General features: G+C 41.6%; 2 protein-coding genes across 2 annotated transcripts; both read right to left on the bottom strand.

Moving 5' to 3' along the window:
- Positions 1-3,129: 3,129 nt before the first annotated feature.
- LOC125308459 (xin actin-binding repeat-containing protein 1-like) lies at positions 3,130-6,053 on the bottom strand. The gene has a single exon (XM_048264999.1). It carries the CDS (start codon positions 5,947-5,949, stop codon positions 3,445-3,447), a length of 2,505 nt encoding a protein of 834 aa, XP_048120956.1. The 5' UTR covers positions 5,950-6,053; the 3' UTR covers positions 3,130-3,444.
- Positions 5,451-18,548, bottom strand: xirp1 (xin actin binding repeat containing 1). The gene is given in 10 exon segments (XM_048264986.1): positions 5,451-5,537; positions 6,021-6,170; positions 6,172-10,521; positions 11,143-11,184; positions 11,491-11,657; positions 16,261-16,354; positions 16,719-17,081; positions 17,249-17,303; positions 17,394-17,542; positions 18,463-18,548. Coding segments are annotated over 9 exon segments (5,346 nt in total). The 5' UTR covers positions 17,516-17,542; positions 18,463-18,548; the 3' UTR covers positions 5,451-5,534.
- Between the last annotated feature and the right edge of the window lie 294 nt (positions 18,549-18,842).

Here is an 18,842-nt window from a genome sequence, read left to right as displayed (position 1 = left end):
TTCCCTTCTCAGGTTGCAGTTCACTCTTCTGCATTTCGGTATCTAGTGAATCTGACTCTCTTTTCTCAGCATGATGTATCTTAATTCCAGCCTCTTCGTGACTGGTTGACATCTCCATGGCTGCATCGTGACTATTCAAATAATCTCTCTCATTGACATTGCGAACCATTGCGTCTGCATCCATTTCCCCCCTAGCTTGAAGTGCCTCAGACTGCTCATTCACAACAGTATTAGGGGGGTTGCAAGAATAATCTCTCTCATTGACGCTGCTAACCGTTGTGACTGCATCCATCTCCCTCCCTGCTTGAAGTGCCTCAGACTGCCCATTCACAACAGTATTAGGGGGGTTGCAAGAATAATCTCTCTCATTGACGCTGCTAACCGTTGTGACTGCATCCATCTCCCTCCCTGCTTGAAGTGCCTCAGACTGCCCATTCACATCAGCAGTGGGGGGGTTCCAGGCCTCTTCACTGTCTGACTGTGACATGTGCTGAATGCCACTATCAATCATGTTAATATCACTGGGTAAGGTGTCATAACAGTTGGGAGTCTCTTCAGACTGGTTTTCCTCTGTTGTTACAGTGTGCTCATTTGCATTCACAGCCCCAGTAGAGCTGTTGAGTGTATCTCTGACAGAGAACACATATTCGTTTTCACTTTCCATAGCTGAGACGAGGTTTTCATTATTTATTTCTACTGTTGTTTCAATGGCTGATGCAAATCTGACCGATTTCTTCAGTTTATCTGGGCTTGGTGGGTTTTGACTGGATATGTGGTTTGTCTTTGGTGTTACTGGTGCAGAGTAATTAGGCAGGGTCCTGTGGGGAGGCTGAAGTGGGGAGGATGTTGGAGATTTGTTGCGAGAGATCAATTCAGAGTGCTTTGGTGGGGTTTTAGTTTCCTGTGAATGAGTTGCATCTACATGCTCAAACTGCTTCTGTCTTGTCGTTTTAAAGCTTTCTGCAGCAGGAACAACGGGTGACAACGGGTCTTTCTTAGTGACCTCAGTGTGATGTGACTTTGTTGCATGTTTTACAGATTGCTCCGTGTTGTGAGAAAAGAAAGTGCTGCCATTACGTTTGTCAGTAGTTTGATGTCGCATCATAGGTGAATTTTCTTTCAGCGCTGGGCTGCCTCTGTGAACTTTTTTCTCTGGAGGCCAACTTACTTTCAACTTGTTCCTGGTATCAGGACTGCCTGTAATAAGGGTGTCCCTGTTCTTTTGCAGTGAACCAGTAACACCAGTAGGAGGTGCCATAGAGCCATCCATGGGAATAACCTTGTTTTTTGTCTGTGACTTCTGATTGGTCTTGGTCTCTGGCGTGGCTGTCGATGTTTCTGTCTTCAGGAGCCAGCGGTCTTTGTGTTGTTTGTGGCCAAAGCCTTCATCATAGTTTCCTTTACGCTTAAACAGCTGTTGATAGTGGGATGTGCAATAGAACTCCCCATAAAGAGCTGAATAATTGTGAACACTGCAATGAAAGAGAAATAGGTGTTCTGCTATATGTTGTCTTTTGTGAAGTGGGTTTAATTGATTTTTATATAAAAATGAATAATCAATGCTTTTATGCATGTTTCAAAATGTATGTATACGTAACATAATCATTTGCTTGAGCATACTGATTGTATTTGATGAGTTAATTTGCAAAACAATGTTACCATTTTTTAAACAATGAATTCCAAGTAATATCAATCAAATTGCAGTTAGGTTTAATAGAAAATATTTGATTGAATATTTATATATATATGGTATATATATATTTAATTAATTCATTCATTCATTCATTCATTCATTAGCTATTGGACCCTAATTTGAATGATGGTGAAAGTGCAAATTCTTAAAGTCTAATAAACATCTAGGGGCTATTTGTGGATGATGAGTGTTTTCATTTGGGACCAAAATGACATCAATCAGTGCCGTTTTGAATATGCATACTGAATAGCATAACCTTTGGGGGTTACTTTGCTGCATCTAAATAAAACACTTTTTAAGCCAGTAACTAAAACCATCATTAAATGCCAATTAAATTGCCACCACCTAATGTGGATAAAGTCCATACAATTCCATTGCCTAATGGAGCACAAACTAATGTCATAATAATAATAATAATAATAATAAGAAGAAGAAGAAGAAGAAGAAGAAGAAGAAGAATTAGTTGTAGGCCTATAGCGTTATTCAAGACACTCAGACGCACTTCAGTTTGTCTGCAGAGATCCTCTCCATAGTAGCATTGATGTTTAACGATTTTTTTAGCCTAATGGTTTGTAGAAAAGCTGCCCCAAAGACTATGCTATGTGCTATTCAGTTGTAAATGCATATTCCGATCTTATTTAAAACTGCATGGATCGATGTTGTTTTGGTACCAAACAAAAACATACACTCATCATCATTCAAACATAGACACTAAGTTGTAAACAGAGCTCATTTAACATCTGGGCTAATTTTGACACGACAGGCAAGACCGCAAACATTGATGAGTCAGCTCAACGCTCCCACATAGCTATAATTCATGCACAAGAACCTTGCTTGTTAAAAGACTTTGCACTTTGCCAGCCACTTAAATGAGGGCCCATTGTACCATGTGATATTTGTTTAAAATATTGTTTTCATCAAAACAACCCACTCATGTTAGATATTACCTGGAATGTACAATAAATTGAATAATCTATAATACATAATCTTTCATTAGTTTGATTTGATTTTTTCTGACTACATATATCCATCATGATCTCTCACCTCAGCTTCTTCTTGCAGTGTTTACAGCAGAAACACAATTTATGAAGTACAAGTTTTCCTGCCCCTAATTTTTCCATTGGATACACTGGTTTCAGACAGGCAGAACACATTTCCTTGACAGCAGGCTGGAACTATGAGAACAACAACAGCAATGTCATAAAGACATTGTGGACACATTATGTAAATACAATTCATATAACAATAGGCATTTCACTGGATTTACAACATTAAGACTATTTTAGCCTTTATTTGATTTATAATATTGCGCATATCAAAAAAATAATAGGTTAAAGGTGAATTGGTGGGATAGTTTTCTGGACCTGAAAATGTCAGCCTGAGATGTCTTGTTTTATGGTACGAATGTTTTGAGTGAATGTAATTGACAACAAACATGAAAACACAGAGTTATTTTATTTAACAATGACATGAATATATCATACACACAGTCATATTAAACAAACAATACAGACAATTTATTAACAATACTGTATAAAATAATCTACATTAAACTTTGAGAAAAATCTTTTAAAACATAAAAAAATGTTAAAAACATACAAAGTCATTCTAAGGATAGACAATAATAAGAATGATAAGTACTATGTTTAGTTAAGTTCTCCAAAAAAGACACATTTATGAATAAATTGGCCTCATATAAGAGGTAACAATATAAACAAAGGAACTCTTATATGCATTAAGGGAGATGCCTGTTAATGTTTTCCTGTTTTGGTATGGCCAAATGTAACAAACACTTTGCTATTGTCTTTAACATGAGACTGTTTCCTTTCTGCAAATGTGCGATCAGACCTGTGCATTAGAGGGGATGCAATCACTTGAACTGATTTGTTTGGATTGGTCAGAACCTCGCGAGAAGAAGAGGCTTTGGTCTCTTTTGTGACAAAGGTTGATGTAGTGGAAGAGACGAATGAATTGCCAAAGCAGTCTCTCTCTTCATATGTTTCGCTGACTGTCTTCGTTCCAATGATTCCGGCTACTGGCTCTGGCTCTGGCAGTGTTTGCACTTCTAGTATGCTGACTTTTCGTTTGGGGGTTTTTGGACTATAAAAGTGGTTTGCTACCTTTGTTTCACAGGATTGATTCAGATCACCATTGGGACTGTGATAACCATTGGAACTTGGAGCCCTGCTCTCTGCATTGTTAGTAGACTGTGGGGGTTGAGGGGGAGGTGACTTGGGTGCCCCTGCAGGTTTTCTTGCAGCTGAGTGAATGGAGATGAATGATGGAGAGGAGGGGGGGTTTGGGAATGGTTTTGGATGAAGAACCTCTGGCTTTTTCAATGGCACTTCCCTTTGAACGTCCTCAACTTTCGTTTTTCCTTTGGCGACCTCTTGTTCTGATTTCCTTTGATCTGTTTTTGCTTTGCTAGTGACAATACTAATTTTCCTGATGTTGTTCGTGTTCTGGGAGCATTGCTCTGTGTTCAGGGATTCATTAAAAAGTCCTGATAATCCCATGATATCTGCCTCAGATTTCAAGTTTGACACCGAGTACAAAGCCTTTTTTATTGCCTCTTCTATTTCCAAAAGTTTTACTAAGGTCTGCTCTTTTAAACATATTATATCTATACTTGCTTTTTCCAGATCTTCAAATGCTGCCTCAACTGAGGACACACTGTCAGTTTCATCCCTCAGTGATTCTGTCTCTGCATCAACATTCTTTACATATGTAGAATTACTATGCCTTTGAACTTTACTTTGTCTTACTACCCAAGAGGGCACATTCTCATAAAGAGTCCTCAAATATTTAACATCTACTTCACTTGTGTCTCCCTCCATTTCCTGAACTTGGCAAAGGATTGTCTTTAGTTCCTCCCGTTTTCTGAGATTTTCAAAAATCTCCATTGTTGCTTTCACATTGCCCCTCATGATTTCATCCCTGTGCACAGATAACCTTTGGCGCCGTTCATCTTCAGTTTCTCTCCTCCCTCGTTTTTCCCTTAAGATGACAGTGGTGTTAGAATGATCGTCCCTTTGAGGCTCGGGGGAGACAGGCGGTGGGCTGACACTCCCTGTCAGGGTGTTGCCCTGTGTATTTAAAGCACATCCATAGGAAATGCCAGCAGGTTCTGTCTCTCTGACAGCTTTGGCTTTCTTTGTCAATTTTGCAGTTTCATCCACCTCAGCTCCCTTTTTCCTTCCCCCAAAGTTTTGAAGGGCGACTTTGAAGCCCATATTCAGTTCGTTTTTGGCCTCACTGTCTGTAGAGTAAGTCTGCATACACAAGCGGATCTCCTCTGCAGCATTTATCTTTTGTACAACATTTCTCTCCATCTCAGCAGCACTTTGAGCTGTAGTGTGTTTGCTGGCTGTGGTATTATCTGAGAGAGCTTCAATTGTTTTTTCCTGTTCCCATCTTTCAGTGCATTGCTTAGTCTTTTTGGCAATTCGGTGTTCTGTTGTATTGGTCAACTGTTGCATCTCTGTCTCTTTTACGGCATGCAAGTGGTGTGAATCTTCATTCTTGATGAAAGCAGTCCTTTGTGGTAAAGGTGGAGGAGTTGATTTTCCCATTTTCATTTTGGGAGGGATGGCCGGAATGTAAGGGGCGTCACTGTTGTTGTTATTGGATTCAGTAGGAGATATGGTATGCCACTGTGGCTTTAGTGGCAGGGCTGGTTTTAACTCTTTAAGTTGATCACAGGTCTTTGGAGGAAGGGGTGGCGGAATCAGACCTTCATTTATCAAAGGAGAGGGGATGGAAGCTCTAGAACTTTCCGCTGGGCTGGAACTAACGACAGGTGCTGAATTCTTTGGTGCCGGGGACTGATGCTCCTTGTAGGTTACTGAAACCGAAGGGGACAATTCAGTGTCAGATGGAGGCACAGACATTACATTCTGCTTGTACACAGTCCCTGAGTCTTTTTTCTTTCTGCCCTCTGAGTAAAATTGCCCTGCTTTCCTATAAATCATTGCTGCTTTATAATCCCCTTGGGACACATTAACACTAGACTTCTGAAGTGACTGTAGTGCTGCTTGCATATCACCTTTCACAATCTCTTCTTTGTCTGTGGATCTCTGTTCATTAGCAGCACTATACAATGCCTGGATGGCAGCCTTCACATCCCCTTTAACAACCTCCTCAGCTGTCTCTTGCTCTTGATTCATGGCTTCACTCTCTGACATTATGTAAGGAATGTAAGAGACACTGGCACCTTTTGAATTAGTTTCCACTGCGCTAGCATTTACATCTGACATCCTTCCCACTTCACTCTGACGAAAAGCTTCAAATTTTCATTGGTTCCCTGATACATTTCTGAGGCACTGACCTTGCGAAATGTTGTCGTAATCCGTGGGTTACTCGTGGTTGAGGCTGAAGTCTTCATTGCTGAGAGGCCCTCCTGCAAGGATGCTGCATTGAGGTCAAATATTTTCCCTGGAACAACAGCTTCACGCTCTACTCTCATGCTCCTACTTTTTTGCTTCTTCCAGGGACTGTTTTGCTGCCTTGATGTCCCCTGAAAGTATTATCTCCTTGTAATTCTGTCTTTCGTCAACTTCTGACTCTTGTGAAGACACATCCAGATCATAGATGGTTCCAGGAGTAATGACCTCCCGCTCCACATGCATGCTCTGTTGTTTGGCCCGCTCCAAAGACTCCAACGTGGCTTTGATGTCACCTGAGACAATCTCTTCTTTCTGCACCAGAGATGGCTGCTTTCCAGCTTCGCCAAGCTGCTGTTTGGCAATTGTGACATCTCCAGGGATGATCTCATCCTTTGGCACGCAGTGGTCAACGTTTACACCAGTTGAACTACTCAAGAACACTTTTTTGGTGGTTTTGACATCCCCTGATACAATATCCAACACAGTTCTCTCCACATTGTCCTTTTGTTCTTTGAGGTGTCTCTTGGCCTCCTTTACATCCCCCTGGACAATTTCAATCTGTTCTTTTGCCACTGAATCAAGGTCATCCTCCAAGGGTTCTGCTTGTAGGTTCTTGAGGTACTGCAGATTTCCCTTTTCAATGCAACTTCTGTATAGGTCTACATTTCCTTTTTCATTTTCCTCCAGTTTACATGATGCGGTCACTCTTGAGCTTTGGGCAGTAGCCAATAGGTTTCCTATTGTGGATTTGACATCTCCCCTTTGGATGTTGACACTTTCCATTTTTAGACTGTTGTGGCAACGGAATGAGTAAACGGTGATCTCTGGTTGCCCATCCTCAGATTCTTGCATCACCAGTCCAGATTGAGTTGTCTTGCTTTGAACAAGGACACCCTCAATGATTTGAGCGACCCTTTCCATTTTCTGTTTTTGTTCTTCATGAAGAGCTGATTGTTGATGAAGTGGGATCTCCAACACTGAAGCCTGAACATTTCCTTGTTCTTCTTCTTGTAAGATAACAACTCTAGGCTTCAGGTTTGGTCTATACAGGAGCTGTAACATGATGTTTCTGATATTTCCCTCCACAGTTTCTTCCTTTTGAACTTTGGGGCCCTCATCGGGAACAAGTAGATATTTTGCCATGTTGACATTTTTAGTATCATGGGTTTGGATGATGATCCCACTTGAGTGAATAATGCTGAGTTGGTTGAGGCGATAAAGGTTTTCAGACACACTCTCCACTGTGATTTTATCCAGTGGGGTGGTTTCAAACATCCAGGTGGTGCTTTTCACATCTGCTTTTGGGATGTGCTCCTGCTCTTGCTCTACACCGTTAACATTTGAGTGTTCAGTGTCCTTAATTTCATCTAGCGGTTTAGATTCAAATAACCAGGTGCACCGTTTTACATCCCCTTTCTGGACTTCTTCTCTGTGAACTGTTTGCATTTCACTCTGCTCTTGTGGTTCACCTTTCAGTGAATCAATCGGCTGAGACTCAAAGAGCCAGGTCGAGGTGCGGACATCCCCCTGCTGGACATCTGTGACACTGACCATCCTCACATACTTCCGCTGAGCTGCCTGGTCAGATTCAAAGAGCTTTTTACTCAGTTGCACATTGTTGCTGCCAGTGATGTCCTCTACTATTTTGACTGATGGCCCTTCTTGGGATGTGAGCGAGTCCAGGGGCTGGGTTTCAAACCTCCACCGAGCGGATTTCACATCACCTTTAAGGACATCCTCTTGTGTCACAGCTCGAATTACATAAATTTCTTTGTCTGCTTGAATGGAATCGAGGGGCTTGGTCTCAAACATCCACCGAGCTCCTCGCACATCTCCACTCAACACCTCCTCTTTCTTGACTGTGGTGACTTCATGAAACTGCCCTTCCTTGTCTTTGATTGCATAAAGAGGCTGAGATTCAAACAACATAGTGCTTGACTTCACATCCACACCACTCACAGGCTTTTCCACACTCATTGACTGATGTCCAAGCAGCTGGTCTGTGTCCTCAATCTTGTCCAGAGAGAAGGTTTCAAATATGAACTTCTTGCTTCCAACATCACCACTTTCCACATCAGTGACAGTCCTCATGGTTGTTGTATCATCCTCTTTCTCATTTATGGCACTAATGGGTTGATTCTCAAAAACCCAAGTAAACTTGTGAACAGATCCTGCCTGGATGCCTGTATCCTGTTCCTCTGTATTTGCCTTCAACATTTCACATCCAATTTCATCAAGAGACTGGGATTCAAAAATTTCTTTCACTCGTGAGACATCCCCTGACTGGATGTTTATTTCACTGACATATCTCATGTCTGTCTCTGAGTCTGTTCTTCTTGTGATTCTGTCCAAGGTTTCTGTCTCAAAGAGATGTTTTACTGTTTTCACTTTGACATCACTGGTCAGCTCATTTTGCAAAGTTTTGCATAATTTCAGACTTTGGGCTTCACCATCTTTAATGTTATCCAGAGGCTGTGTCTCAAAAAGCCATGTTTGCGATTTGACATCTGCCTTGGGTATTGTTTCTGTCTCTTGTTTTTTCTCTACTTTTTCATACAGAATGTCCATGGGCTTTGTCTCGAATAGCCACTTGCATGTCTTGACATCGCCCTTTTTAACCTCATCCTGTTCTAATGATAAGTCCTGTTCCTTTTTGTTAAATTTTAAATGGATGCCATCCAGAGGTTGAGTTTCAAACAGCCATTTTGCCATTCTGACATCACTGCCTGAATCTTCTTGTCTTGTTATGCCTTTGATAATCTCTACTTTCCCTGTTCCTTCCTCAAACGTGTCGAGTGGTTTTGTCTCAAACATCCATTTGTAATTCTGAATATTCGCTTTGATAATCTCCTCTCTGCTGACAGTTGTTACTTCGTGGAAATTTCCAGAGCTGTCTTTGATTGCATATAGGGGTGTTGATTCAAACAATGCTTTATTACCTTTCACATTCCCAGCTGTGATATCAAGGCTTTCGGATTGTTTGTCTTCAGACTGTGATATGTGATCGATAGGGATGGTTTCAAAGAGATGCTTGAAAGATTTCACATCGCCCTTTTCTATGTCTTCAACTTTGTTATCTTTGTCAAGTTTAACTTTGCTGATGTTCATCTTCTCAAATGTTCGTCTTTTGTCTTTCACTTCTCCCCTTTCATCTGGAGAAACTGTGACTCTTTTGAGACGCCCCACCTCATAGCTGTCCTTCACTGTCTCTGTAGGCTGAGTTTCAAAAAGCCAAAGAGTAGATTTAACATCTCCTCCAACAATCCCTTCTTTCTCTTCAACTCCCTCTGATGTCGTCTCACCCTTGATTGCTGCTAAAGGCTGTGTTTCAAAAAGCTTTTGCTTCATTCCAACATCAGCTACTCCCTCTAGATCTGATATGCCCTGAAACTTCTGTTCCTCCACAGCCCCCTCACAGATGGCATCTAATGGCTGTGTTTCAAACATCCACCTCTTCTTGTCAACTCCACCTTTTTGAGCCTCCTCAAGGGATATACCCCGAATGATCTGAATACCAGAGGTGTCCTTGTTAATGACATCCAGGGGTTGAGTCTCAAAGAGCCAGCGTGCTGTGTTGAAGTTGCTACTCTGTATCTCCTCCCTGCAGATGGATTTAATCTTGTGGATGTTGCCACTGCTATCCCTCAGAGCACATTGGGGATCTGTCTGAAAAAGCCTCACTGTCTTCTTAACGTCTCCTTTATGTTCTTCGAATTCTGACTTAAGCCGAAGGAAACTGTGATCTTCAACAGAGCAGCAGTGGCCCAAAGCGTCTAGGGGCTTGGATTCAAACAGGAGTCTTGCACCCGAAACATCACCTTTCACAACCGCCTCCTTCAATACTGCCTCAACAAGTTCCCCTTCTTCAGTGCTGGATTTGCCAAGGCAATCCAAGGGCTTTGTCTCAAACAACCAGGTGGCTGTGCGAACATCTCCCTTGACCAGGCCTTGACTGTCAGCTGATGAGGATGCCTGAGAACTGTCCAAAACACCATGCTCAAACATGGAAGAAGTGCCTCTGACATCCCCTCCCTGGAGGTTCTCCTCATCAAGTAGCTTCTTAGTGCTATGAGGATCCCCAATGTTGTCAAGAGTCCAGTTCTCAAAAATCCACCGCATGGATTGGACCTCCCCCTGGTAGTTTGAATCAGCAGCTTGAGCATTTATGTGTATTGCCTTCACTATCTCATCATCAATCACATCATCTAAGTTCATCTTCACATCTGGATGAATATGTTTGAAGAGTCTCTTTAGTTCACTTTTCTGCCGCTGCTGGTAGAATGTTGAGAATGTCTCTTTGGGTGGAGGAACAGGGAGGACGTTTGCGTCTCTAGTGGCTGTCGATTCATCCATGTGAGTTCTAGGTGGTGGTGGGGGAGGGGGAGGGAGGTCATCCTCTCCATTAGCATCAGTTACTCTTATCTGTTTGGTTAGGTCAGACATCTTGGATGGGAAAGAAAAAGGGAAGGGATGTTGTTAATTTCAACTACACACAAACAAAATTGTAAAATTAGTAACATATTGTTTGGGTTAGTCATGAATGTTAATATTTGTGGCAGTACATTACCTGTTTTCTGAAGGGTTTGCCTTCTATCACTGGAAGTATGTCACAGCACCACACGCAGATGTTAGATGAACTCCACACGGATTAATATGAAATATGAACTCCTCACCCTCCTCAAATGCAATGTTCAGGGTGTGGGAAATTATAAGTACCCTAGATCCTGATGTGTGTATCATCTAGCTAGTGTTTATAAAGAGGATTCCCCGAAAACCGAATGTCATCTAAATCTTGACACAATCTACTGTATATACATTAATATTTATGTAATATTAGAGCAATGTTTTGATAGTTGGTAGAGTGTTTGTGGTTCAGCGAGGAATTATGAGATGAGGCAATGTTTTGGTATTTGGTATTATATTTGAAAACCAATGACATTTCACTTTTTCACATCTTAAAGCATTAGCAAACATTTTGTTTAGTGCAAAGTTAGAATAAAACACATGAGGATTAGTTCCACTGCAGTCCAAGAGAATTAATCATAAAAGTAAATGTAGCAGTACCTTGCTTTGTTTAGTTTTCTTTTCCGAGGTCGCAATGTGCTCCTGGATGACACGACCCTGTAGAATTCCAGCATATAATGTTAAAAGTGTGTAGATTTCACTACTACCAAATAACACATATTTAGCATGGTGGTATTTTTAGTCTAAAATAATTACAGTGTGTTGATGTTCCAAAAATGCATTTCCTGTCATTTATGACTCCTTCTGATCAGTTGCCCTTAACCCCATGTCACTGTGTCAGCCTCCCCCACCCACCCCAGTGATCTGCATCAGCCAGTCAGAGCTCTTGACCTAAGTAATAAATGCCTGGGAGGCATGGGAAGCACGGCTGGTATTCTAAGCACTCACTTGCTGTGTGGTAGTTCCTGGTGATTCTGCAGCTGCTGCTTTTGACAGGTAGAGAGCAGATCTGTCTTTTACGGACTGCAGGGTGGGTCTCAGAGATGAAGTAGTCCGGCCCCGTGTTATGCCAGAGGATGCAGTTCTTTTGTCTAATGGCGCTCTTCTCAAACTATCTGTAGCAAAATAAAAGGCCAACATTATAATAAAAAAGTAATACACGTCAAAGATGGTTGTGATTTGCTGACCACTAAATGTACACTTAAAATAAAAGATCATATTTAGGGTGTAAAGGCTCACAAGGCCACAGACCTGAGATGATATTTCTATTCTTTTAACAACAGGTAAGCTATAATGGCTATTTTAAGATGAACATCAGTTGATATTAAAATAAAATGTAACACAGTAGACCTAAGATAAAGACACCAAAACACAATAAAATTAACCAGCAGTGTGATCATGATTGCATGCCCAACTGACATATAAAGCGGTTGGTGTTGCAGTGACCCACATACAGGAGATAAGAATGAACTGGACAGAATTGCTACAGCCTCTTGGTGTCTCAGTAGACAGACTCATTGATAGCAGTGAGTAAATATAGCCGAGTGCCACTAGCGTGTCGCTTATCGCTCTAAGCTATTGTTATACCTTGGAGCAAGTGGAAACTATGCTAGTAGTTCAGAAATGCCACCCACTGTGAAAGCTATTTTCACAAAGCAGACAAAACAACAGTCAAGAAAACCTTTTTGATGGGTAACCCCAATAGCATAGTGTGATGGGACATGTGGCCGAGGTTTGATTTCAGGGTGTGACTGCTTTGTTCATTGCACATGAATGAGGTCTCAACTTGAACTTTGTCTCAACTTCTCACAATAACAATACAGATAATAGTGGCATAACATTAAATGTTTTGTTGTTCTTCTTTGCCATGACTAAAACAAAAATAGGTTTCAAATAATGTTCAGCAACCTTTTGTTCTCTTTGGAGTGAAGTGACCATGGATGGGGAGGAATGCCAACAACAACTGCTAACTCAGCTGGAGTGTGACCCCCTTTGACATCTGTCAGTATTGTTATCAAATAACATTGTGTCGGAAAACCTTAGAGGCCTCCAAAATGTGGTCAACATGGAAGTGGAGAGTTCTGAATTCTTAGTGAATAGTGAACATCTGAATCCATCTCATGCTTTATGCCAATTGATTGTTTCCTTTTGAGTTTACATCTGAAACTTGGAAAATGCATTACTTTGTTATTTATTTGAACCTCATTAAATGAGAACATGTATGGAAAATCATGGGACTAGATTGATTATTACAGCTCATATAGTCCTAGACAACTATTTTCAAGGTGTTTGAGGTATGCAACCCCACAGTTTGGGAGATCAGCAGCCCTGGCCTGCAGCAAAGATCTGTCAGCAGTAACTGATGGTCAGCTCAGCTCCGGGCATACCCCCATTTTTACACCGTAAGCTCCCACAGACAAAAGAACGGCCACACACTGGCGCCTCTCACGAGTCCGGGCTTAAAGCGTTTGCATAGCTGAATGGACAGAGAGAATACCAGGGCACAGCAGCATTTAGGCCGGACGGCAGCCACAGCCATCAGAGGTGTGGTGAAGTGTGGTAACCACCACAACATTCACAAGTGCACAATAAAAAATGGAATTCATCTTCTTACTGAACAGTTATCCTCTGCAGTCTCCCTGCTTTGTAGTCTTTGCATGATGATTATCTATTCTAAACTCAGTCTTTGGGGTCCTCACCTCACCTTCACCCCAACACGTGACAACACATACTTCACATACATAAATATACATATATGATATTAGATGCTGCTTGTGCCTTTCAAGTATTTAAGTACACTGTACTTCAAAATTGAATGTAAAGGGTGCCTTGATAACTTTTGATGAGTTTAGGTTATTACTGTATGGTTTCATTCAAAACTGTGGAACACCCCCTTAATAAAAGCAAATTCAAACACAACATGTTGTAAGTATAATCTTGAGCCATCATGGGGGGATCTTATTTGCATCACTTATTCACAAAACATGGCTATCTCCCACCATTCTTTCCACTGAGTAATTGAGGCCAGGCCCAGCGCTATAAGGAGCTATGCTTTGAGAGTGCTTTAGTGCTGATGACAGCTGTCCAAATGATTGTGATATGCAGTTGGCATTTGCTCAAAGTGTCTTCAGCTGCCCTCCCCAACCTGTTCTGACACTCAAAATGAGGGGGAAATGTGTCAAAACTATGTCTATTCATAAACCCATCGCCATAAATGCTCACAGTTTGCATGGGTTGTGTCTCTGGCGTTTAGGCTGGCAGTGCCTTTAAAGCTTTATAGTGCTAGGACAAGAGCTAAGATAAAGCCTGTTCAGAATGTCCTCCTGTATAAAATTTGATGATTGTTGTGGCAGTGAAAAGCTTTTAGTAAATTCAGCCTCTCTGTGGCACGACCTCTGAGTTGAGCAAAACAACCAAACTCACATTACACAATTTGATAGCAGCAGCATTTGAACTCAGATAGATCTTACCATAACACTGACTGGTTCAATAGTAAATTATACGGAGGTTTGCCTTATTATCACACACTCACACACACTAATGTCAATTTATGCATCTAGGATAATATGTTTACTTAAATCAAGCGACAACAGGATACCCATATGACTGAAACTACTAAATGTTCTGTCATCATACGCTGTGAAACAATACCTCGTTATTGCAGTACAAAGGCCATAATACTCACTGATTGCTGATCACCTTGTTCAGGCCTGTCAGGTTTTTGTGTTGTTGTGTCTGAAGCTGCTTGAATGAGATTATATAGCTCCAGTGCTGTCTGCTAGAGTTCCTCTCCCTCTCTCTCTCTCTGTGACTGCCGTAGGAGGATCCCCCCTCTGGATCAAATGCTGTGTGTAGCGTTTGGCTGGCGAGCTCCGCTCTCTCTGCCACTCTGCTTGTCTCTGGCTCTGCGGCTCTGGTGACAGCTGATTTTTATCAGGGCCCTGCTACGCTAGCGATGAAGCAGTCTGCTATTTTGGGGGTTTACGGCTTGTATTCCACAAGACTGAGTCAATCAGTGGTACTGGAGGGGGTTACGGCTTGTATTCCACAAGACTGAGTCAATCAGTGGTACTGGAAGTAGTTTGGGATCCCCTTCGCATGTCAGTTTTACCCCTCCCCCCAATCCATTCTGATGTCATCAGGTGTTTCAGTGTTATTAAGTATGAATATAGGGGTTATGAATAGATTGCTCCCTGATCATGGCCTCTTTTCGGCTTGGCATCACCACCCAAACGGCCAAGATGTCTATTTATAATTATGAACAATCATGTTGTGCTGTGTGGATGAATGATTAAGGATAGACATAGCCTCCAAATAAATAATCAGGTGTCAGCACTGTCCTGAATTTCTCTGGTGAGAGTCATGTAAGCTGTAAGCTGCTATTAAAACGGTAATGGTTTATATAATAAATATCATGGCCAACTCAATTAAATTAACTTAAATTGCTAATATACCGGTAAGTAAACTACATTTGACCTCTATATTTAATGTCGATATGTAGAATCATGACAGATATTTTTCATTGTGCATGTGGCCATGAACACACTCATACTTCAGTGTAACGATGCACATGTCCGATGTTCTATCATCACCTAAGTACGAATCATGTACAACTGTACTGTAACATGTATGGCTATGTAGACCAAAGAGGTTTTAACACCATAATATGACAGACTCTGAAATTTCGTCACATAGGCCAATCTCTGAGAAAGGTCAAATTTGCTCAACTCCAACCTCATATATATAACCTGTCAGTGACAATATTAGGCCACAAAGAATATGAGTGATCATTAAGAAAGGGCCACCATTCCTTTATGGTGGAAAAAAGGCTAGTCATTATTGGCTACTAAACTCATTTATTCATTTTACTAGCAAGATCTTATGGGGTTTATTAAAAGTATTAGTTTGATATAAACTAATACAAAGGAGAGACATACAATTAAAATAAATAACTAAATACGTAAAAACCTTCCTGACTTCTGATGTCAAAACTTTGAAAATACATTTAGGTTGTAAACAATCTGGGTTGTTTTTTCAATCCCCCTGATGGTGACCTGAACCAGTAAACAAAGTGAGCACTGTGGTGGCATGTGTATCCACAAAGCCCTTTCGGATCTTCTGCCAAGCCTCTCCCTGTCAAAACCTTTGTGGCAAACACTTGGCTCAGACTGCATCTGATTCCATCCTGACTGACGCATGTGAGAACTATGCCACCTCTACGGCCTTCGGATTTAGCCATGTCAGAGTCCGGCTCCCTGTCACAGGTGTAACCCTACAGGCCACATCATGTCTCCAGCATGCGTGTGTCATGGACATAGTTCTGTGTCTACACGTTCATATCCTCCTGCTTGTGCTCAGTGGCATCCAGCTCTTTGGCAGTGAAACCGGAGCTACTGTTTGCCTAAAAGGTTTTTCTGTGGGTGTTGGCATGCCCTCCCTGTGCGGTGTTTGGATTAACTGAGGAATATTTTTAACATGGGCACAGCCTCACACATGTCTGCAGCACAGACACATAGATTCCCATGGCCCTGAATGCCCTGAATGGTTTGACCGTGAATGTCTCTTGTTTCTATGCAGGAGACAGCTTTTGACCTACCCTGTCTCGCAGGTGTGGTGTATAGATAAGTTTATCTGTCTGTGCGGCTACTGAGCCATATGTGGCTTCTGTCACATACATTACCTCTAACACACCCACCTCTTTATGAATGTTGTACTCACCCCTTGGACTGCTCTCTTCCTTGAACAGTGATCCTGGGACACCAGCAATGGTTTTCCTCCTCTCCAACCTCTCTGGTTGAGCAGCATTCACCCTCTGTGCAAACAAAGATAATAGCGATATAAATCTGTTTTTTTATGATTTACAAATGATGCAGTTTCAGATTACATAGAAACATATCCATCATATGAAACTGCTTAAAATAATATTAACCAGTGTGTAGGTTATTCAAATTTAAATGTTGCATGTCAGACGACAAAAAATGTGAACGACCAACCAGACATTAATGCAGAGCTGCTTTGAGAGAAGCTTAAAGGATCTCATAGACAGCTGTTCAATTGGTCTCAAAGGCCTTTGTATGCTTTATAAGGGTAACCATTCTTTCAGTACAGGTCTAATCATTTTGGCTGTCAGTCTGCCACTCTTGTTTACTGAGACCAATATAGAGCATGAGGCCCACCTGGTGCGTGCCATTGCTCTGTGCTGGTGTGACTTCACTGCTGTGGCGTGCAGCCGCTGGCTCTCCCCTGGTGGCGGCTGGCGTGGGCTTCGCAGGGCTCTGCTTGACAGGGTGTGTAGTGTGGAGCCGGGGGCTGCTCGAGAAGTCCTGTTGCAGGGCGTTCTTGGACTCAAAGAGCGCCCGGAGGGCACTGGTGCCTGCTGGCTCACGCGGACGCAGGGACAGCCCCTCCATGGAGCGGCTCCGGGTCAGCGTGGTCCATCCTCGGAAACCGGAGGGGTCCTCCCACAGGTGGGCCTGGTTGCGCTTCACGGGAGCACCCAGCATACCGCCATCCTGGAACTCATCTGTACAGAGCTGAAGCTGGAGCAAAGGATGAAAGATCAGCATACAGGTGTGCCATACGTAAGGTAGTATGGGTAGGGCATGTTTGGGCATGTTTTATGCCATCTAAGTAGGAATATATGTTTTAGACTCATGAGTATATTTATATTTTCAATTCATGTCACAATGATTGTGGAACACCCAACCTTTAGTCCATTTTCCTCTATGCCTGCAGTTCTCAGTTCAACACAACTTTGGTACCTGTTCAAACCAAACACAAAGACAGTCAGTACGGAAATACTGAAGTACTGGTCATCTGGCACTAGGTAAGTGAATGTGATTGTAACTCACTGCTGGACAAGTTGCGAGACAGACTTTCTTCCGGACCGCTGGGATGCCACTGGCGACGCCCATGACTTTTGCCCCTGAGAGAGATTCTTCAGGGACTGGCTTCTCCAAAGTGTGCTGCTCATGGTGGCTGTCCTCGGTAAAACGTAATACTGAACAGACAACACAAAATGCCATTTCAAAGCAAAAAGATGGAATCTTGAGAAGAATGAACTCAGTCATGAATTTGTCCAGTCATTTATCCGTCATTGTGTGTGAGTGTGTTATAATGTGACACATAAGATATTTTTCTAAATGCTCAGACAGTATGTCACACCATTTTATTAACAGCTGAAATCATGCAAAATGTAAAATACTTTTTCGCCCCATAATATCTGGTTCAATATATCTATACAAAGGCAGAAATATTTTATGGACTATTACCAAACACCAGCAAACTGGTGCACATGCTACCTTATACATTTAACCTTTATATTTATTAATTCAACATATGCTTTCATCCAAAGTGACTTACAAATATGAGGAATAACATCAATCAAAACGTTTATCAAATGATGCGAGTGTAGACGTTTTAGGTACTAGTGATATTGTGGACATGCATCAATTACTTATTCTGGCTGAAAGTATACATTTTGCATATATGCATTTTAGTTCACCCATTCTAGATTTCAAAGGGTTGCCCACTACAGTCATATGATCTGACAGCCAGACGGCCTCTCTCTCATATGACTTTGTTAATGTGTATGTATGTCATGCGGACTGCAGTGTTGTCTCAAACTAGTAGCAAGACAAAGTGAATTTGAACAGATTATAGCCTATACCTCTATATGTTACACTGGCTTAAAACTTGCAATTACTTTACAAATAACATTATACACACTTGTCTATTTCAAGGTTAATGTACTTTGTTCAGAGACACAATACTCATAATATCATCATACTTTATTATAATCCACCATAGCATTGCTTTTTGACTAATGACTTGCTCTGTCAGTGTTACAGCTTTATAAAGATAATTTTGGAAAAGAACAAATTTTGAGAAAGTGAGAGATCAGTTAGTATTTAGAATTACCTTATCGATGTATGCAGCCCCACATTTCCTCTCCGATTCAGACTGCAGTTTGTGCCTCTGTCCTCAGACACAGCTTTTTCCATTGTCCAAAGTCCTCTTTTATTACTGCCGCAGACACATGCTACCTCAAGACAGACACAATGATTACTTCTATGGTATTTATGTTAAAACCATTGATAATGTTGTCAAGACTGGAAAAGATCTGACAACCATGTTCCTTCACATTCATTTTTATTCCCAACGCATGAATGCATGAAGAATGATTTATGATGTATGCCTACACACAGTAGTACACCAGTAGCCTAAGCAAAGCCCATTATAATCACCCTAACTATCTCGGCTCATCCTTTTGGATCTATGAATCATCTGTCATGGGACAC

The sequence above is a fragment of the Alosa alosa genome, chromosome 1 (genome assembly GCF_017589495.1).
Source record: "Alosa alosa isolate M-15738 ecotype Scorff River chromosome 1, AALO_Geno_1.1, whole genome shotgun sequence".
NCBI lineage: Eukaryota > Metazoa > Chordata > Actinopteri > Clupeiformes > Clupeidae > Alosa > Alosa alosa.
This window is presented reverse-complemented; position numbering and strand designations above follow the sequence as displayed.

Excerpts from the sequence above, each read along its gene's own strand:
- LOC125308459 (XM_048264999.1), bottom strand. The coding sequence starts at position 5,949 with ATGTCAGATGTAAATGCTAGCGCAGTGGAAACTAATTCAAAAGGTGCC.